Source organism: Kogia breviceps, chromosome 2 (assembly GCF_026419965.1).
Source record: "Kogia breviceps isolate mKogBre1 chromosome 2, mKogBre1 haplotype 1, whole genome shotgun sequence".
In the NCBI taxonomy this organism is placed as follows: domain Eukaryota; kingdom Metazoa; phylum Chordata; class Mammalia; order Artiodactyla; family Physeteridae; genus Kogia; species Kogia breviceps.
The window spans coordinates 167,157,726-167,180,313 of NC_081311.1; the positions used below are offsets into that span (position 1 = coordinate 167,157,726).

The 22,588-nt window shown below is 42.5% G+C and overlaps 1 protein-coding gene across 6 annotated transcripts in view; it reads left to right on the top strand.

Annotated features, from left to right (window-relative positions):
- The window catches only part of SPATS2L (spermatogenesis associated serine rich 2 like), a 168,697-nt gene extending 146,355 nt beyond the window's left edge, over nt 1-22,342 (top strand). For all 6 annotated transcript variants that reach the window (XM_067026520.1, XM_067026523.1, XM_067026522.1 and 3 more), the window contains 5 exons: nt 6,540-6,598; nt 12,788-12,897; nt 15,549-15,651; nt 18,454-18,674; nt 21,440-22,342. In XM_067026520.1, the coding sequence (XP_066882621.1) occupies nt 6,540-6,598; nt 12,788-12,897; nt 15,549-15,651; nt 18,454-18,674; nt 21,440-21,835 (889 nt within the window). In that variant the 3' untranslated portion in view covers nt 21,836-22,342. The remainder of the gene's footprint in view (nt 1-6,539; nt 6,599-12,787; nt 12,898-15,548; nt 15,652-18,453; nt 18,675-21,439) is intronic.
- Nucleotides 22,343-22,588: the final 246 nt, after the last annotated feature.

Below are 22,588 nucleotides of genomic sequence, written 5' to 3' on the forward strand. Positions count from 1 at the left end.
GGCGGTCTGGAGGCTCTGCCCCCGTGATCATCCTGCCGGTAAGCGCGGGGCTCTGTCTGCTTCCTGAGGCTCTCCACCTGCTTTGTTCTGCTTGGCAACCGAGGAGTTAAGGAAGCTCCGCGCCGAAGCACTTCGTCCACCAGGAGGTCCTGAAGCAAGATTGTCTGGGACCAGATAGTCGCAGGCAGGCCGTTTCTCTCACTATGGCCTCCCTGAGGCCAGCTCAGGAAGATGAGATGTAGCCTAGTTTTAACTCTCTAACGTCTGACTCTGGCTGCTGTTGCAGATCGATGTCATTCAACTCCCATTGAAGTCTTACTTTCATTCCTCAGTATCCGCCAGAAGCTTCTGCTCTCCAGCTTCTCACCCACTGACGGTCCTGTGGCCGCTCCCCATCACGGCATCTTTATTTATGAAGTACACCAGACTTGACATGGCTCCTTCGAGCTGCCAAATGAAGCCGTTTTGTCTCTCAGTGTCTTGTCTCCACATTTAAAGAAGAGTCTTTCACAGAGCAGAAAATGATAAATCTATTCCTGCTAAAGTGCCTTTCTGATTCTTTTCATTATTGTTATTAGTAGTCCTCTATAGAAAGGAATCAAGACAGTGGAAACATTTTCATAAAATGACACTTTATCTCTGTGATTAACAATATAATAAACCGTAAAGGCTCTGCCATGGTCATCTCCCTCTCCTTACGCCTTATTGCTTTAATAATAAAAGCTTTTTTATGGCAAGAGAATAAAATTTTACTATCCAGGCAGTTTAGATAAAATGAGAAGATGTGTTTTTGGAAGGATAAAGGGCACATCTGAAACATGTGAGGTCAGCATGGGTTTTATGTGAGCTCAGTTTATGTAGAACACTTTTGATGTGTCTTCAGTCTGGTGCCCTCCTGAGGACTTCATCTGGCCATTTAGAGAACTTTCAGTGGTCAGCGAAAAGCCGATTAGAGTTCTGTGTTGACAAGTACGGAGGATCACCCTTGAAAAGCAAAAATGCCCCAAACCTGAACTGCAGATGATTAGTGGGGGAGAGTACAAATTTCAGTAATTTATTACCATCCCAATTTACAAACAGAATCATTAATTACGTGTCTTGATTCTGAGCCAAACCCTGTGTGGTTTAGTGAATATCGTTGTACTTTTATTCATAAGCTTATGTCTCAAACGATTAGATTCTGTCAGTGACGAAAGTTATATAAATTTTTGCATAAAGATGATTTATAGGCAAGCACTACAGTTTACCAATTAAGGAGCTTCATTATTGTTATGCCGTAGAAAAATAAATATGCTGTCTTCCCCTCCGTTCATCACTGTCAAGCAGTTTTTGTCGGGCAGCCCACCATAGTCGAAGAGCGTAACGTTGAACAGAAGTTTTCTAAAACTCCATCAGAGCTTCTCTGAAGAAGGGATGATTAAGCAGAGACCTGAAGGAAGCCTCAAAGCGAAGGAGATGAAGAAAGGCAGGGCTGGGGAGGAGAGCTGTCCTCTAGCAGTGGGAAGGGCACGTGCCAAGGCCCTGTGGTGAGGGGGAATTAGAGCTCATTACCTCCTGGGGTGTTGGGAAACTTCAAGGAGATCATTCCAGTGAGGCACTGGTGCTCTCCCTGATGGCCTCGCACAGTAAGCACTCAGGAGGTGTTAGTTACAAGCAGTTCTAATTTTGAGGCTGTCTACACAGTGGTATCTCGAAAGCCTGCATGTGACCTTTCTGCTTCTGCAGTAGGAATGGGGACAGTGACACTGCCCGTGATTTTTCTGTGACTCGTCTCCTCCCTCTGTGCCATTCCTCGCTGCTGCCCTCCATATCCGCTAACTCCCTACCGGGTTTTGCCCAGCACCCTGCTCTTTAATCCAGCCTGCAGAGTTGTTCTGCATCAGGCAGCATCTCAGTGCGTATCTCTGTCCTGGGGTCTCTAAGAAGATTCAGTGCGACTTGTGAATGGCACTGATGAAGTTACTCAGGAAGCTGGGTGTGACCCCCAGCACTGAGGGCATTTAGAAGGTGTGAGACACAGGGAATTCCCTGGTGGTCCAGTGGTTAGGACTCTGCGCTCTCACTGCCGAGGGCACAGGTTCGATCCTTGGTCAGGGAACTAAGATCTCGCAAGCCCCGCGGTGCGGCCCAAAAAGGTGTTAGACGCGGCCTTTCCTCTTGGACCTTCCTTTGGTCTGGCTTTCAGCTTGCTGTGATGCTGGTTCCTCACTGTCTGGCAGCCTGCCAGAGGACCGGCCGGCCTCCACTACTCCATCCTCTTCATCTTCCACATCCTCTTTCCTTAGTATTCCCTTCCACGAGCCTGCTGCCTTGAAAGGGAAAAAAAAAAAAAAAAAAAATCCAGCGAAACTCTGAGGTGCACCTTATTGGGATTCTCATGGGAGGTCCTGGGGCACCGCCTCGAGCTAGCACCTTGATGCTGGCTTGCATCCAATTCATGGGCTCTGAGCAGGGTCCTGACTCAGCAGAGATCCCTTGGATTGCTTTTATGCATGAGTTTTGAAAGCAATCATACATAGCAGTGCTTGAATTACTAAGATGCTTGAGGACAGTCTTTTGCTGAAATACCCAGAGGAATGGAAGCATGGTTTGATGCCAACTTCAGAGGCTTTTCACATCCTCCAGTGGGCATTAAGCAGATTAACAATTTATTGTGTATAGCCTTCATCCCTCCTGTTGCTAGCGCAGGAGGCCTAAACTAACCATTGTGTGAATATCCACAATGTTTAATGTGTTAGACCTGGGGATACGGATTGCGCCCCAAATGTCCACCTTGTAAACTCTCTGGGCACGTAATTACATTAACAAGTTCAATCAACGAAAATGCACTATAATCTTGTAGCTGGTAAAGAAATGAGCCAAGGCCCCTTCCTACACCATCCTCCTCATCCAGCACACACACAGAGGCTGCAGGGTCTGTGGCCTTGTTTGGGGACTGAGGGCGTGGGAACTACATGAGGCTGTCTTGGCACTCTCACTGAGGTCTGCCCCCTCCTGCCCCCTGAAGTCTAAAGATACCCCATCTTGTATCACGTGCATGTATTTGCTTTGGTTGTGCACCTCGCATGCTCTCAAATCCTGGAGACTCTAATTACAGCCTTCTGACTGATGGAGGGTGGGGAATCCTAATTTCTTCCTCCTGCCATCATCATTTTCTTCCCTCTCCATCTGTTGTACGCTATTTCCCCAGCAAGTTCGGCAGGTCCTCTCACCCTCTTCCTCTCAGCTCACCCCAAAGAATGGAGGCTCCACAAGGATGGCAGGAATCTTTTTTTTTTTTTTTAATCCACAGCGGTATTCCCAGCTCCACCCTCGCCTGGCACGTGGCAGGCACTCAGCAAATATTTGTCCAGTGGATGAATGTTTTGTCAGTCTCTCCAGAGACTGGAGTCTTCTAGGTGCTCTTTGTGACATATTCTGTACCGTCACCCCCACCCTGGTGCAACCCGGCTTCACTCCGTTGATTGAGAGAAAGGAGCAAGTCCCACCTGACCTGTAGCCCATAAGTCAGCAGAGTCCCAGCCCCTTGGACTCCCGTTTCATGTCCGCTGGAAGTCAAAAGACCTCTCTAAGATTTGTGCCAGTTCAGGGATGCGGGTGGGGCCCAACATTGTCAATGCCCCCTCTGCCTTCAGGCTCTTGCTCTTCCCATGCCTCAGCCCCGCACTGACCCAGACGTGAAACCCAGCCACTTCCTGTGTGTGTGTGTGTGTGCACACCCACACACATTGAGACCATTCACACCAAGCGTGGTGAAGGTCTGGACATGCCAAGCAAGGCTCCCATCACACGCCTTACAGTGGATACCTCACAGTAGCATATGTGGTCCTCCTCCCGCTTCTGGAAGCTCCTCTGCTCACCCCACTACTGGTGATTTCCCCCGGCCTCTTCACCCTACACAGCTCACAGCCTTCTGGCTGACTCTCTCTCCTTTCACCTCCTTTTCTATAGGGGATAAACATTCAAAACATTTTCTCAGGTAGAATAGCTTAGCCGTGTTGTTATAATTTGGGCTCCTGATTCCAAATCTCTAGGTTCTCACCTTATCTCCCTACCAGCTTATCCATTAGCCTTGTTTTTCTAAACTCACATAGAACTGCCCTCTCCAATCGCTTGCGGCTACAGTTGTGAACTTGACAGGAAAGCTAAGTATACCTCATAATCACAGGAGCACAAGCCTTTTGACTTAACTCAGCATTTCGTACAATTAACGAATATATGCTGGTTTATGAATAGACGGTCTCCGGAAAGAAATGCAAGAAGCTGGTGACAGTGGAGACCCCCAGGGAGGGGGACTGAGTAAACGGGGACAGAGTTTGGATAAAGACTTCCTTCTCACTGTACACCTTTCTGTGTCGTGTATTTCCTGTGTTAAAACACACTGACATCATATGTGTTTAATGTCAATAAATAAGGTACAATTCTCTTGATATGCTAGTTACACCAAAGTGGTTACAGCCAGTGACCTAAAGCCTCATGCGTCATGGGGAGAGCTGATGTCTTTGCTTGATGGATTAGGCTTCGAGCCCAGTTCTGGAGAATTTGCCATTCCTTGTTCACGTCAGCTCTTTCTATTAGGATTTCCTGGTTGGAAAGAGCCAAGCTCTTCAACGCACAGTCCTTACTCTCCAAGTGTTTAGGTTACGTCATTTGGATGAGGAGACCCAGACTCCTAGAGATACATCCCAGGAGCCACTTCGTACCTTGACAAATACTGCAAAATATTTCCTCTTAAGGGGAAATAGATTTTCAACACACTTTAAATTTTAAGAATACATCTGATGAAGAAAAAAATGTACATCTGTTGGAACGATCTGAGTAGTAATAAATAAGAATGTTTTAAGGATAATCATTGCAGTGTTTTGAAGCACATTAAATATGAGTTCACAATTAAACGATACAAACAAGCAAAAAAAAAAAATCTCATTGGTTACTTTTGGAGGGACCAACTATCGTTTTGAAAACTGATAAATTAAAAGAGAGAACCAAGCATTTACCCTGCCTGTGCAAACTGTGCTTTATGATAACCAAACAGTTGATAAAGGAAAATTTCTCTATATGGAAGTTTTCAGTAAATAAACCAAGGAGTGAGAGAATTTGAATATCCTCATTTCTCAAACCCTCTTGATCTAGGCAGTGATCACCAATAGCTGCTAATATCATAAAAAATAGAGATGTTCTTTGTATTTCCTGTCCATTTATTTTGAGGTGTATAAAGTTGAGTACCTTCAGGTTTAATTTTTTTTCAGGAGGAGTATTTATAAGTGTGTCCTGTCGTGTGTCTGCTGATGGAAGTACATAACATAATTTCTCCTGAAATAAAAAACAAATCTGAATTTAATCAAATTTCTGTATCTCATAACAAATTTATAGAAAATATAAAGGAATGGGTTAAATAATACCATGGCCATGGAGTCAGCAAAATGCAGACCTTGGACAACTCTACAGGACCTGGTTTCTTTAACAAAGGAATTGCAAAGGAGGAAAAAGAAGAAAGAGAGATGGGAGGGAATGTATAGATTAAAACAGATTTAAGAGACAGTCAACAAATTGTCACAAACAGACCTTATTTAGATCCTGGTTCAAACAAACTGTTTAAAAAAAATGTATGGGGCATTTAGGAAATTTTGAATATTGAGTAGCTATCTGATAACATTAAATTATTGTTCATGTTTTTAGCTATTATAGTAATACTATGGTTATAGTCTCCAAAAGTCCTTATCTTTGAGATACCTATATTGAAATATTATGGTTGCAATGAACATTTTAAAAATCTGGCATCTGTGCTTATTTACTCATAAAAATCTGTGAAAGGATACATAAGGGATTTGTGAAGATGTGTTGATACTGGAAGGGGAGGGAGGAGTCAGGATGGGAGAGAAATGAACTTTTGGAAAGAAAATTATTACTTTTGCAGGTAATACCTTTTCAAAGGACTAACCAAAAATATATTAAATATAATGGAAAAAAGTTAATTTAACCTTGAAAGGCTTATTTGGGGGAATGAGAAGGCATAGACTCATTATAGAGCATGTGGATGGATTGACCCAGAACCATATTTCTCAAAGTGGGTCCTAGGACCCTCTGCATCAGCACTGGGCCCACCTCTCTCCCTCCCAGCCCGAATCTGGGAGAGTGAAGCATAGAGACATTTGAGAATTACAGGCCTTGATAACCCGAGTGCCACCTTTTGAATACTTATTATATTGTTTTAGAACTTCAAAAATTCATAGGGCAAAAATACTCCCAAATTGAAATTCAAAGCAGTGCAGTTCAGAAAGTCTGAAAAGGCTTTTTTTTTTAGATTTGCTGACAATGATTTAATCAGCAGATGTCACTATGTAACACTGGGAGCATCCCTTCCATGTTGCCTCATTTTTGGAAAGGCAGAGTCTGCTGCTGGCAAAGTAACATAGAAATATTTATGGTAATCTTGTATTTTGTTTAATGAAAATAATTTTTCTCGTACTTCCAGTGCTTATTAAAAGTTTATCTTTGATTAAGCATTCTTTGCTTTTGTTTTTGTGTTTCTCCCCCAGCATCATTGACAAAGAAGTTTCATTAATGGCAGAAATGGATAAAGTTAAAGAAGAAGCCAGTAAGTAGACACATGGTTGTTTGGGTAGGAGACTCCCAATCAGAAGTAATCCATAGGTCAGATTGACAATGATACAGATTCTGAGTGGGGTCCAAAAGGATGGAGTCGTGGCACCCACTGAGTGGAGGGCAGAATAGGCTTGCAACAAAGAATAGGTGCCAGCTGAGTTTATTTAAAGGCCGGGGACACTTTTGTGCCTATAGAGGACTACTTATAGTTAATTGGGTTTAAAATGACGTTGAATGTAGTATTAAGTTTTAAAACATAAGCTTTTATGCCTTTGCAACTTGCAAATCTTGCTATACTACTTATACAATCCTTTTCACTTGTTCTTTCAACTAACTCAAGTTTACCAAATTAAGTTCCCCTAAAAAATGTGTTCTATTTGAAAGTTACTTCAATTCCCCTTAACATTTTGAATTACATTTGTAAATTTAATATATCTTATTTTTTTCAAGCACTTCGGATACCTGACAAAGGCAAACTCACAAACCTAACCAGCAAAGTATTCCGAGCTCTTAAGCGACTCTTAGAAGATTAATAATTCAAACTTAGAGATGCACTAAATGAAGTTCTCTTAAAACACTCCAATTCTGTTTACAAACTCAGCCAAATTCGCTAACACCTGCCAACTTAACACCTCAGAAGAAAATCAGTTATGTGTTTGAAATCACAAGTGAGATTGTGTAATATACAGAATACTCTTTATTTAAATAATGAACACAGGCAGACAATCTTGATCATTGCAAAACTTTCTGAATTTAACACAAAATATTAGTACTCTGGGTTTGATTTATTTTACTATTTTTATACCTATTTCTAAACCTTTCCACTGCTGTAAAGTTACCCAATAGCCATTAGAGTGGATTTGCCATCTCAATCAGATAGGCTGAGGTTCATGGGTTGGAAATTTCAACTGAGACAAGATTGCTCAGTCAGATTCAATGCAAGTGTATATCCTGATCCCTCTTTTATTTTTAAATTCATTTGCTATGTTAATGGGATCCCTAAGACCATTTTTTTTCTTTTTTTTCCCCTAAGACCATATTTTTCAGCCGGGATTTAGTTTTACAATCCATATCTCCTAGGCATTTTAAATTCTTCATCCATACCCAAATCTTATCTCATAAATTGGATAAATGGCAGTCTGCACCCCCAGCCAGGTTTCAGCTAAATTCCTTTACTTTTGACTTCAGTGCTTTCCTTTTTATCAGTGAAGGATCAGACCAGATTCTTCATTCTTTTAATATCTTTCTTGCTTGGCCCTTGGCCATAAATTCAGTAGTTATTTTTTGGAAAGTAGCTATCATTATTTTTGTTAGACAATTTTTCCAAATAACTTTAAACAACATTTTAGAATCTAAAATACAGCAGGTTTTATTAAATAAAACTAAATGTGATCCAGGGTTAAGCTGTGGGATATTTAGATAGTTACACAATTCCTTTGACTGTGAAATTATTTTATTTTATTGAAATTTGTTGATTTCTTCAGTAGCAGTAGATTACCCCATGACTTGGGATCTTGCCTGTTTCTCAGGTACAGCTTATTTTCCCTTTTCAGTTTCATATCTTAATGATAAAAATGTAACAGCCAACACAAACACAAATGTTTCTCTAGCACCAAATAGAAAGTTACTAGCACATCACTTTCTCAGAGTTTAACAGAGGGCCTCAGATTTCAAGCGCTCATTCTTCCTTCTTGGGACAGTAGTATTCAGTCCCAAGACCTGTGGAATTTGGGCGTCTCTGGAGAGCATCCCCATTTTTAAAACTCATTCAATCAGTAAACATTGACTGGGTGCTTCCTTATGTGCTAAGCACTGGCAAAGAGAGGGACAAACCAGCAAACAGATAAATCTGGGACCTGCACTCATGGAGCTTTCAGGCTAGCGAAAACGGCTAGCTTGGTTGACAGGGTTCCCCTAACTTCAGGAATCGGTCCTGGTTTAGACCTGCCCAGCACCCTGGAAAAACCAATTTGCTTACCTTCGAGGTGAACAGAAATGAAATCAAATCCAGTTTCCACCCATTTACTGGCTGTGTGACATTGAACTATTTTGTGAATTTCTAAAGTCAGGTTCCTAATCAGAAAAGAAGGCATAAGAAGAGTGTCTATATCAAATAGTTATTAGCACAGTGCCTGACACGGTGTGTATAAAAAGAGAAAAGCTCATCTTAGTTAGAGAGGTTAGTCCAACCCCTCAGAAAACAGAGGTCAGAGGGGGTTATGCAGCCTCTCTCAGGTGACACACCTAAGTCAACCATAAGTCTTCTCCATTTATAGAAATAACCATTGAATTTCTCCCCACAAAGTGCTGAACTGTCTTTACAACCACCATTTTGAGCTTCCTTATCTATGGTCTCAAGAGTATTTTCCATGTTTTCCATTTCCTGCACATGATATAAACCATATTTCCCCAATTATGAGATAAGCTCCTGTATCCCTCATGGCACCTAACACAAAGCTGAGAAGACTGTGGGTACTTCATTGTATTTCTTAAAAGAATTATTGTAATTAATTCAATATCTACAGGCTGTGGGATCCAATATTAGTGAAAGTGAACGTAATTGCAACAAGAGGGAGGTATATTCTAGATAAATATATTTCACTTTAATAATAGTATTTGTGGGCTTCCCTGGTGGTGCAGTGGTTAAGAATCCACCTGCCAATGCAGGGGAACATGGGTTCGAGCCCAGCTCTGGGAAGATCCCACATGCCACAGAGCAACTAAGTCTGTGCACCACAACTACTGAGCCTGCGCTCTAGAGCCCGTGCACCACAACTACTGAGCCCACGTGCCACAACTACTGAAGCCCACGCACCTAGAGCCCGTGCTCCACAACGAGAGAAGCCACCATGTTGAGAAGCCCACGCACTGCAAAGAAGAGTAGCCCCCGCTCGTCGCAACTAGAGAAAGCCTGCACACAGCAACAAAGACCCAGTGCAGCCAAAAATAAAATAAATAAAATATATAAATGTAATTTTTTTTAATTAAAAAAATAATAGTATTTGTAGTTAGGGTTTTTTAGGGTACTATTCTAAAGAGTTCACATAGGTTATTTCATTCAGTTCCACAATAACCCTGTGAGGGATATATGATTATTACATTTTACAGTTGAAGAAAGTAAGGATGCTGTTGTGCTATGATCTCAAACTTTGCCTGCCCAGGGAATTGGAGGCCTAGACAGGTGTGTTCTCGGAGTGTCAAATTTACTAGAGATGGGAAGCAAACATTACTTTATACTAACAGGAACATAGATCTATTATGAAGTAAAATGCAAAATTCACAAGAATTTTTAAGAAATTAAAAGGATTTCGAAGAACCTTTGTGCTTGAAGAGCTACTTGGGCCCCAGCTCCTGGTCCCCCCCACCCCAGGATTTCAAGTATACCCTCTGCTAAGACATTATTATTCGAGAAGCCCTAAAATTTTCCATGTTTCAAGTAATAAGAGCAAGCTTCTAATGTGTTCCAGGAACTTGAAGGAAATTATAAATCCTACTGAGCAAATGGATTTCAGTATACCAGATACTGTTTATAAAACTACATAAATAATGCTAATCGAGTGTTGAATGCAGTGAACATCTAAAGCCATATGGGACTGTCTCCCTCTACAAATTTCCAAAGGGATGGTGCCTTCAAAACATACTATTCTATTTTAAATTATAGGATCAATGAATTTTAGGAACTGATCTGTGTCGGTTTTGCTTTCTGTTTCTGTGATTGATGTTTCTGAGGTGAAAATGGTGGCTTCCCCCCAGAGAATATTGGCTTTTGATCTCAAGTTTTAGGACTTTTTCATAATGAAAGTCTTTGAAATGTTAATGAGACTATATGTAAAACTCATCCCATCACTTGCTGATGCAAAGTATTCATTCCCATGCACATTTGCATGAGTGTAAACTCAGAATTTATTGGTGATCTTGCACCTGCAATTCCATTTTAGGGCCCATTTCTATCTGTCTCTACAAAATCTTTTGTTTGGTATGAATGCCCAAGTTCTACTTAATCAAAAAGAACAATTACCCCTAATTGTCACCAGTCCCACAAATGATCTGTTAAGAAAAGTCAGATCTGTTCATCCATGTAGCCACTCAGGGTCTTTTGACCCCTTTACTAGCTGCTCATCAAAGCTGGGCCCTCAGCATTCTTATCTATCTTACTTTGCAAGAGGAAAGTACCTCATTTCATCTTCCTACTCAAGAATCATTTTCTCATTCTCCAGGCTTTAGTCCCATCCATATGTTGAATTACAATGGGAAATAAATAATCAGTCAAAGGTATGTGTCCTAGATATTCTCAAGTGGCCCCTGTAGAAAAGGAACTTCTGCCTTTCTTTGCATATTCCTTTTAAGTAATGCATTGATCCATTCGTTGGAATCCTTCATTCAGCAAACATATTGGGCACCCACTGTGTACCAGGCCCTAGGTATCCTGGACACAGAGAACTAAATGTGCAGTTTTTGCCAGGACTAGAGATGCCTGCTGTAGCCAGAAGTAACGATATTTTAAGAGCAACCAGAAATCCAGCTTTTGAATGGAATCCCTTAACTTTCAAGTGTGGATGATTTATTTGTAAAAGTAATGTGTGGACCAAACAAAATATATGTACCCTGTCACTGAAAGTGATAGCTGGCTACCTTTTTGTGACCTCTGGTCTGACTGGGTAACCTGGGACATCACTCAGTAATACATTTTCTACATTCAGATGAAAATTCCTTTCGCTCCCATCATCAGGACAAGTTTTTCACTAGCTTCTCTGTACTCTGAAATGCTACCAGGCACAATTCAGTCTCTGCCCAGCTACCTGGAATTGTAAATGGGAGGCAGGAGGCGTCCCGGTAAATAATCAAAGCATGATTAGAGTAGTTTGGCAGATGGTTAGGCTTTATGAGTTATAGATTAGTTATTTTATTGACATCTCAACATTGGTATCAGCATGAAAAGATATTTCTCATCCTGTCTGAGGAATGGCTTATGGTTTGCAGGAAATCTTAACTCTTGATTGATTCTGAACTTCTTTTGGGGCTTTTGAAGTGACTATTTTTGACATTTATAAATTAAGAGCTCTTAACATCAGAAAGCACCTTGTTTGGGCATTGTGCTGTGAATCTGGTCTAATAAAGCAGTTGACCCTTGTTCAGCCAAGAATGGAATGTGAATTCCATGTGCATATCGTATTAGTTAGATGGACTTTTCTTTTGTTATAACTCAAAATCTTTGTCCAAAAGAAATGAAGGCAATTCATATGTGACTGGAATGAGAGAACTACAAATCTTATCTATTATAAAATCAAGTTTCTTGTTTAAATCTCACCCAGTGTATTTGTATTCATTGCCTTTGAGCTCCATGGCCTTTTGGGAAACACACACACACAATTAACCTGTGGGCTCCTACATCTACTTGAACCTTTAGTAGTTCATCTGACAGGTGTGTGAAATGTGATGCCGAGAATTCCCTTGTGACTTGGCTGCATGTGCAGATGCTAAAGAGTGCACATGAATTCAGCTTCAGCAAGCTTTGACTCACCCTTGAAATTTTTCCATTGTGGACACTTATAACAAAAACTCTGGTCTGCAACTTCTCTCTGGTTGCAAAATGGAAACATATCTGCAGAGTAGCAAAAGCAGAGGCATTTTTTAGCTCACAAAAAGCTAATAAAGGAAAACTTTTATGTCATCTTTCAGTAACACAGCTAGTTGCCCTAAATGAATATGTGTTAAAGTTCAGAGGGTCTGATGTTGTTAGAATTTAATAGTACAGCACATACAGAATAATGGTTTTTGCTTAGTGGACTCACTGTCTTTGCAATATCATTCAGATAGGATTTTAATGTTGTTTTTTTTTTTTTTTTTCTTCTTGGAGATAGTTGTTCTGAGTAATGCACACTTCTAAAAGTCCAAACTAAGTAAGTGAGATCAGATGCCAGTGGGGAAAATGAAGAAGATTGTGGGTGTACAGTGAATCAGAAAGGACCGTGTTTGGTTGGGGGCTTGGTGGATAAAGACATAAGGAAATGAGTGGTTGGTGATGAGCACGAAAGGCCAACCCGCCTTAGTGACCAACTCAGAAAACAGCCATGGCCCAACAAAGCAATCAGTCTGCGGAGAGAGAACGGATCCAAGAAATTAGGTCGTTTAATATGTTTACATCGTTGGCCTTAATGTATTATTCCTTCTTATCTGGCAGTGGAAATCCTGACTGCTCGTCAAAAGAAAGCAGAAGAACTAAAGAGACTTACTGATCTGGCCAGTCAGATGGCAGAGATGCAGCTGGCTGAACTCAGGGCAGAAATTAAGGTCAGTTCTAAAATATCACAGCCTGAACCCCGAGCCAGAGTTCTGATACCCATTTTGTTTGTTCTGCATCCACAGAGTGCTGCTTTCTGAGGATCTAACATCAGACACCCAGCTGTCTTTCACAGGGTTGAAATCGAGAATACAGAAGGGTTAAAGGACCACCTAATCACTATATTTAAGTAGACTATGTGTTGAAGGGCTATATCATTACAGAGGAGAGGTACAAGCTATTTTTTTTAGCCAGTGGAACTGACCCAAATAAAATGTATTCATCCATAAATTATAGCTGGGAAGGGGAACGTTAGCTTCACCATATGTAATTTATGCATATGTATATAAACACACACACATGTGAACACACACTAAGTATGAACTTAGTATAACAGTAAGGATTCTAAAGAATGTACAATATGTGGAGACTTCTTTCCTATATCCTTTTCTAGCTTACTTGCCCTTTTATTAAGAATACCACCCACAAATATGTATTTAGTGGATTTCTTCGGGTGCACGCAACAGAAGCTGACCCTGGCTAACCTCAAGAACAAGTAGAATTGGAAAGGATATGAGGATAGCTCACCAAAGCAGAGTGTGCTCTGAAGACTCCAGGTTATAACTGGGCAGAAATGTTGGCAGCAGTAATTACCAGACACTCTTCAGGGCACCATCAGAGTGAGTGACCTCCACATGTCAGCACCCCCTGGGCCGTCCCACTGGATTCAAATCCCAAACAGAGAGATTCTGATTGGCCTCCACTTGGGTCACATCCACCATTTGGCCAAGAGAGGTCTTGATTGAAAGACCCACCAACGCTGTGAATCTTGGAAACTGCATTGGGGTACAGTTACCAGAAGGAGAAATCGTTACCAGAAAGGCAAAAACAAGTACCTATGACAAAATAGGAAGTTACAGTTTATAAATGTTCCCTTATCCTCATTTTCCCCAATATACTAAACATACACACATGCACATGCACTCCAGCTTCTGACCGACTTCTAGGGAACTAGCGTACTTTGAAGTCATATTTGTTGCTAGCTTTATAAGTAGGATTGTCTGCTCATCCCAGCATAACACTGGTTGGGTATGGTAGAAAGTGGCAAGTGACTTTGGTCCCCTCCATCCTGGTTAGGCATAAAAGAGAGCCCCGTGGGGATGAGGATTTCCCCAGAAGTTCTATAGGTCTTTCCCTTCTCACCTGCTCTCCTGGTCTTTGTTTCCTCCAACCCAGTCAATTGCAGTGGCCTCCTGACTAGTCTTTCTGCATCCACTGTCTCCCTCCAGCCTGGTCATTCACCGTGAGACCAGAGTCATTAGAGCAGGTCTGGTCTCCCCCACTATGGTCGCCTCGTCCGTTCAAAATAAAATCCACGGCTGGACTCCAGTATATATTTATTATGGCCAGTGCTAATTAGTTTCAGTAGAACAAAACCCTTCGTCCTGTGGACACAGATGCACTTCTAATGTCACAGATGTTCCCTGGTCCCAAAGGAGATTAGAATGGAGAATGGGGCTGGTTGGCAGAACCCATCTTGATACCCAGAAAAACATCCTGGAAAGCAAAACAAACAAACACACACTTGTTTTGATAAATATGAAGTTGCCAGCTTCCTGGTCAACTGAAATCCACTCATCTTCCAAGTTTCACTTCTACCTAGCAAAATCCCACTCATCGTAAAATGGTTGACAGCACAGGCTTTGGAGTGCAACAGTCCTGCTCTTGCAACCTTGGATAAATTACGTATTCTCTTAGATTCTTAGAACCTCGATTCCCCCTTTGTCAATTACAGTTAATGATAGTACTGACTTCATAATAATGTGATCAGATAAAAATGAGGTTATCTGTTAAGAATTTGACCCATGTCTGATAAGTGTTCAGTATTCTTTTAATGTTCCAGCTCAAATGCTTCCTCTTACATAACTCTTTACCCATTCCCCTCAGTAGGAAATAATTTCTTCCTCTTTTATATTCCTAAAGCACCTACTACATTCTACATTATATTGTATTTTGTGGTATCTGTCCCCCTTGCCATGTGGTAAACTCCCTGGTAGATCACAGAGGGACTGACTCATAATTATTTCTGCATTGCTCACTGTCATCTACACATAGATCTTAATTTGAAGTGAACTGAAAAGTAATCTCTTTCCCACTTCCTTTAACAGCACTTGAAATTCTACCATTCAAGATAATGGTTTGTAGTTATCCATACTGAAGGCTTTTTGGACTTCCTGGTACCCTATTAAAATGGAGACGGACGTCTAGAAAGGATGACATGCTTTCTCATGAGGAGTGATAATTTAGGAGGCCACTGGCCAGATCAGGAAGACTGCCAGAAGGCAATCCCGTAGCTTACAATAGGACAGGAAGTGCTCGAAGGAGGGTGTGGGGTGCTGAAAGGTTTAAGTAGATGAGTCCAGACACACATTTTGCCTGTACAGACAGGACCCACACGTGTTTCCCTGAAGAAGAAGGTGATCGTGCTCCAGACAGGTCAAAACCAAGCCTGCTTTAACAGAGCCTCCCAGTGACAGAGCTGGCGTGCTTCCCCACCTGGGGATGCTTTCCCATCATCAGTGGCGGTGGGAGAGTAGAGAGTGGATCAGCAGCCTGCCTCAGTCATTCCTGTAACCATGGGGCTCCTGTCTCTTCCCTACAGCACTTTGTCAGCGAGCGTAAATACGATGAAGAGCTTGGGAAAGCTGCCCGGTTCTCCTGTGACATTGAACAGCTAAAGGCCCAAATCATGCTCTGTGGAGAAAGTGAGTTTTGCATACTTGCTAAATAATTCTGTGTGCATAAACCTGGTGCTATTTGGAGTTGATATCAGAAGTGTCAGGTGTGCGGTCCCCCAGGGGGCTAAAGTGAGGTCTAAAGAGATTTAATGATCTAAGGTCATGACACAAGTCACTAAAAATGTCAAGATCCGAACTTTGAGTCTTCAAATGCCACTGCCCATGAGTCAATCCCCAGGATTTATTAAGCGGAACAGAACAGGTCAACTAGTTTGTACCTTTCGCAAACTTTTCTTAAGCACTGCCAGATCAACTGCCTCTCTGATTTCAAACAGCCTGGTGCTATAGAGACCTGTTACGGGGAGAGGGAGTCTCCCTAACGAGTCTGAGAACAATGGCCTACTGTCGTGAAGGGCCCAGCTGTCGTGTGTGTGTGTGTGTGTGTGTGTGTGTGTGTGTGTGTGTGTGTGTGTGTGTGTGTGTGTGTGTCACACGCGCTGCTCAGCAGTGCCTGACTGAGCCTCTCCCTTAATGAGAGCAGTTAACATGCAACAAAATTGGCTGATCCTTTTTCCCTGCTCCAGCCCCACCCCCACCAGGGGAGGTGGGAATGAGCCCGAAAGTGGCTTCAAGGACGCCGCAAGGAGGAAGGAACAACTGGTGAAGGACATGGAATATCTGCAAGCCTCGTAGTGAGCTGAAAAATTGAGATTTGCCTTCACCTTTTTTTTTTTTCAAAGTGGAAATTGCAATTTTTTTCTGAGTATAAAAAATATAAACTTGGTCTAAAAATTACAAACTATATAAAATAGAACATGACATAAATTTTGTGGCTCCATAACACTTTTATGCACATATAATCTACTGTGTAAATTATATGGTATACTTAATTATACTACATCATTTACTATACTATACAATATACATATATAGTAAGAGAATTTGCTTTTATCATTTCACAATATATGGCTGACATTTTTCCCTGTCAATATATTTAACCCGTAATTTATTTAAATGTGATTGGCATAATCAGTCCCTTGACTGTGGACATTTAGGTTGCTTCCAGTTTTTCACCATTAAAATAACACTTCGGTGAGCATCCTTGCTCACATATCTTTGGCAATTACCTGAATTTTTGACTGCATTTCTTTTCAATTATTTTTTTTCTATACACTCCCTCCCTTATGAATCTACTATCTGATTCACATTTGGAAATTTAACTGCCCATCCTAGTTTCCCACTCCAGCCTGTTAATGGGCAAGACCCTGATGCCAAGTGACTCTGCCACCATGTGAGGAGGGGAGGGCGGTGCGGCGTCACCTGCTCTCCTCCAGAGCACTCCAGTGCCATCTAGTGGGAGGAACCATCCCTTACCAAATCCCAGGTGTCCACATTGGAGCCAGCCTCCCTTGTTGGAGACAAGAGTCCTTGGAAGGCCCTTTTCTTCTCAGCTTTCTTGACAGCGCATGGAAAGCCCACAGCCACTGAACCGGAAATAGTAATGACCCCTATGAAAGTGAATCTAGTTAGCAAAGAGCCACTAAAATCTCCTCGTCATGTTTGGACACTCCCCGACGTGCCGTCACACCTCACCTGTAAAATGAAGGGACTAGAGATACATTCCTGTCCTTTCCATTTCTAATGTTCTGTGATCCCTACTCACACTCCAAATCCTCAGGAAGAATGCTAGGATTAAGTCTGATCCAACACAGGTAGCAGAGAAAATTGCTCTTAAAAACTGGTGACGGGCGCCTGCCGATGCAGGGGACGCGGGTTCGTGCCCCGGTCCGGGAGGATCCCACGTGCCGTGGAGCGGCTGGGCCCGTGAGTCATGGCCGCTGAGCCTGCGCGTCCGGAGCCTGTGCTCCGCAACGGGAGAGGCCACAGCAGTGAGAGGCCCGCGTACCGCAAAAAAAAAACTGGTGAGAATTTTGTAAGATTCAGAGGTCTTGCTGTCCAGACTGGCAGTCAAATTCTGGGGAACTATGAGAGGAAAGTCATGATTATATCCTTAACTTGATTCCCTCCGGCCCTGATTCAGCATAATCACACAGAAACATCCCATCAGAAACCACCCCTTATAAAACCAGCGGGAAGGGTGATAATAAAAATTGAACAGACCTGTCCGAGCCCGGCTGGGGATCTGTCTGATTAGCCTGTGTGGACTTCAGCATTGGAATTGTTGCAGATTTGCAGTGGGGCTGTAGAAAATGGAGTTGATAAAAGGCCAGATAATGTAACTCTAATGGAATATAGAAGATGCTTTGGGGCATCTTTCGGGCCGGCAGGCCTGGCTGTAAGGTCAGGGGATATATACCACCCCGGGGTGACAAAATTCCTGACACCTGGCATCACCCCATTCCGAAGCTCTCAAAATATTGTGGCTCTGACCAGCCAAGTGTCCGTGTACCTCTAGGTTTTTCTGCATCTCTGCAACACCAACTGGTCTAGGGATATGACGAGAACGGCAAGAACAGGTTTGGTAATGGGGAACCCAGGAGGCAGAGTACCTTTGTGGACAGGGCTGAGAGGGCACTTGAGGTTTCATTATCCCTCTTCCTTTGGTGGTTCTTGACCTACGGCATAATATTAAAAGTGCTCAGATCTTGTCTCATTTCCTACAAATGTTTCCCAACCTGAATAATTATGCTATTCAGTGATTCTCACAGAAGACATTTGGTGGTCTCCAAGCACCTAGGTGCTTTTTCAAGCGATATCTTTCCACGAAAAACAAAAACTTAATGTTTTTATGAAGCTCCTGCCAATTTCTCCATCTCCTAATGGGTTACTGAGGCACAGCCCCTAACACCAAGTGCTTTCTCGTTTCAGTTACACATCCAAAGAACAACTATTCCTCAAGAACTCCCTGCAGCTCCCTGCTGCCACTGTTCAGTGCTCACGCGACCACCTCTGGGAAACAGAGTAACTTTACCAGAAAATCATCCAATCACAACAAGCCCTCCGAGGGTAAAGCAGCAAACCCCAAAATGGCGAGCAACCTTCCCAGCACCGCTGACAGCTCCCACCAGGCTGTGCCAGCTAATAAGCAGGTAAACTGCCCCAGGGAGGCCACCCTGCCCTGCTTCCAGGAGTCCCGCAGACCCTAGTGCGTTGCCTGGGCAAGAAACCACTCGTTTGGAGAGGAAGAAAACAGCCACCACTGGTCACACCCAGGCCCCGCCCACCCCTAGCAGCAGCCCGATGTCCAGAGCCTCCATCTGTCTGTCCGGCCTCCCACAGCTCCCCCGAGCCATCCGGTCACCATTTCATAGGCACTGTCCCCCGTGGAGGAAGTGGTCTTCACACACTTGACAGCATCAGCAAAGAGTCCACCTAAATGAGACGGTGCTTCTCATGCCTTGAGTGCCACCCAGGTCCTCGTAACTGGCCCACGTGTGGAAGGGACTCACACAGACATGGGAACAAGATTCAGAACCTGGCCACTGACACCATTAGTGAGAAGAAATCCGGCATGTTTTTTATGATCCTTTAACTCCCATTTATGTCTAGTTTTTCTGTAAGAGGCCAAAGTTAGTTCAAACTGCTCTTTCTTCTCTTGGGCTTTCAGTAAAGAGACTACATTTCAAAATGACATTATTAATTCTTATCTACTGTGACCCTTAAAAATAGAAGTATCCAAAGGACAGTCTTCTCTCCTGCTTCTCCACTATATCCTTGAGAAGTGATTTCCTCCTTATCATTAGAGAATGACCAAGAAATGGGATTTGATGATTCAGAAGCTGGGAATGCTATAAAGACATTTTTCCTGAGCTCTCAGAAAGAGAGCTTGAAATAAAGAGACTTTTTTTTTTAAGCATTCCAAAATGCTGATTTTCTAACAAGTGCCCTGTTGGATTTTGTGGTCTTGGTCTTTTAGAATTCTCATTAGTGACTCTGACAGGCATTTCTCTGGCCCCAGATGTCTTCATGAACTTTAAAATAGCACTTGGACAAGGAGTATTTCATACAGTCTTAGATTCAAGATCATAATCAAATCTGTTTCACTTGTCTAAATATAGCTTCATAGCTTTTTTTCTTTGCTTATTATGAAACCCCCTGCTAAAATTAAGTCCAAAATTTAGTCTGAATTTTTCTGTCACAATTTTTTTAAAAGCAAAGGGGGCCAGATTAAATGCAGTCCACATAGATACTTTTTCAGTTCACTGTTTCATCATTTTCAGCAGCGCTTTTCAGGCGATGGCCTGTTTAACCTTAAACATATATCTGAGCCTGAGAAAGGCCCTTGTGCTGGGCCCTGTGCTTTAGCGTAAACCCTTGTGGCCCTCCCCCAGCCATGGCCCATGGCCCTCCCTACGGAGCGAGACCAAGATGTGACTACCCAGAATCTACACTCTCCCTTCTGGAAAGTGCTCCAAATACTCGAGATCCTGGAATTCTATTCCCAGATAGCCCCAAGCCTACTCTCAGGGTCTGTTTGGACTACTTCCCTGGATGCATCACCTTGAGGGCCGAGCTGACCACACTACCAGTTTGCACACCCCTAGGTCCAAAGGGCAATTATTTGTGGAGGTGGAGACGACGCTTAGGTGAGCAGGCTGGAGTGTCCACATTCCTGTGGGCACGGCCCCTCACAATGTGGGATGGAGCCAGAGGTAGGAAGAGAAAATATTCAGACACATGGTACGTGGGCCTCTGCCTTTGTACTCTTGCCCAGGGCCCCGAGTTACTAGGGGCGCGTCTGCCCTAAACCAATACCATCCAGTCACAATGCACAAATTAAGAACTTGATATATTTGTAACTCAAAAAATTACACCTTTTAGTAATAGAGGTTTGATTTTCAAAAAAAGGTCTGTGTTCATGTAACAAGCTGCTTATGAATCTTGTCTGGAGGGAATATGTGAAGTGAGAATGGCTCCACCACTTTCTAACTGTAGACCTTGGGCAAGTCCCTTAAACTCCTTTACTTCATCGATAAAGTGGAGGGTATCTTAGAAGCTCTCTTAAAAGGTGATGGCAATGACAAATGAGGTGGCACAAGGTCAAGTGCCTCGCTTGGTGCCTGGCACACCTAAGCACTACATACCTGTTGGCTGTTATTGACCTCAAGGAGTTCAGAAATCTTTCCCTTGTATGAAGACCCACAGGCTAACCCACTGCTTCTTTTTTACTTATCCATTTACGTTCTTGGTTGCTGATTTGTTGAGCGTTGCCAGTTTTTCAGTCTGATGCTTCAAAATTCATTAGCTGAGAACTGCAAAAAGTTTAGAAAAAGAACTAATTATCTCTTTGAAAATACACATCACCTCTACGTCTCACCAAGATCTACCAGAGACACCTCATCCCTGTATTTACCCAAGATAAGATTTCTGAACTATGGTATTTGTTTTGAAATAAAATAGAAAAGCTGCTTCAGAGACGAAAAGTGACAAACAGAATTTTATGATTTCTTCATATATGTCATGAGAATTCATATACATAGTCTATAGAGAATGTCCTAGAAATGTTTATGATAGAGAATGATCGTTTCCCTGCCTCTGTGTTACATTTCATTCTGTTTTATTTCAGGCATACTTGATGGGTTTTATTTGGCCTGGTTCTGGAATTGTCTCTCTTACACTTCTCTAACCTCTCTTTCAACATCAGTGATTTTATTTTCTTGGAGTTCCATTTACAAGACAGTCCGCTGTTCTTTTAAGCTCGAGGATTCTATCAGCTTGACCTCATTTGCATGTTGTCACATTCTTCTGGGGTGTAAAAAAGCTTACCTGTGACTTAGAGATTTGGTTTCCCTGATGTCTACTGATGTCATCTGAGGTTTGTTGGCATCTAATACCTCTTATTTTTTTTTGGTAGAATGGGTCTTCTAGCCAAAGACGAAGATTTAATCCACAGTATCACAACAACAGGCTAAATGGGTCTGCGAAGCCCCAGGGCAGTGGTAACGAAGCTGATCCGATGGGGAAGGGCAACAACCGCCATGAACACAGACGACAGCCACACAACGGCTTCCGTCCCAAAAACAAAGGTGGCGCCAAAAATCAAGAGGCCTCTTTGGGAACCAAGACCCCCGAGGCCGCAGCCCATCCGGAAAAGCCCCGACGAAGGCAGCACGCTGCAGACAACTCAGAGGCCAGGCCTTTCCGGGGAAACGTCTCCAGGGTTTCACAGTGCAATCTCTGCCCCACGAGAATAGAAGTTTCCACAGATGCCGCGGTTCTCTCCGTCCCAGCTGTGACGTTGGTGGCCTGAGCTAGGAGAGAAAAAAAAAAAAAGCTGTTTTCATTCAGTTTCGATTCCCTGCCCGAGGTGCTGACCCAATTCGCTGCCAAAAGAGAGTCAATCCGAATATACAAACCCTGTATGGCTGTGTCATCCTCTCTTAATCATTTTTACTAATTCTAATAATCAGCTCTAGCTTGCTTCATAACTTTCATGGCTTTTGCTTGATCTGTTGGCGCTTTTTCTCATCAAGACATTGCAGCATTTTAGCCAGGCAGTATTTACTCATTTGTTAGGAAAATCAAGATGTGGCTAAAGATCAGAGGCTCAGTAGCAACTTATGTTGTAGCAGTGATGTCAGTCCATTGATTGTCTTTAGAGAGTTAATGTTGAAAACAAAATTCTTATTGATCAGACATACTTGATCTGCTGAAGACACATGCGCTTTTCTAGAGTTTAACATCTGGTGTTTTTCTGAAAAATATATATATACATATATTGCTTTATTTGAAACAAATTAAAATATGCTGCATTTGACACCTGGCTTGTTTTTTTTCTTTTTAATTTACGCCCACTTTATCATCCAGTGTACTAGGTAGTACTTTCAAGAAAACTTCAGAGACTAGAAGTTGTGGCGCAGAGCTCTGTACAATACTGTTTCTCTCCGGACAGGTAACCTTTTGGAAAAAACAACGCCTGACAATTACCCTGCCAGTACGTTACACACATATAGATGGATGTGCACCCCGATCATCTTAGACACAACATGGTAGTTTGGAAACC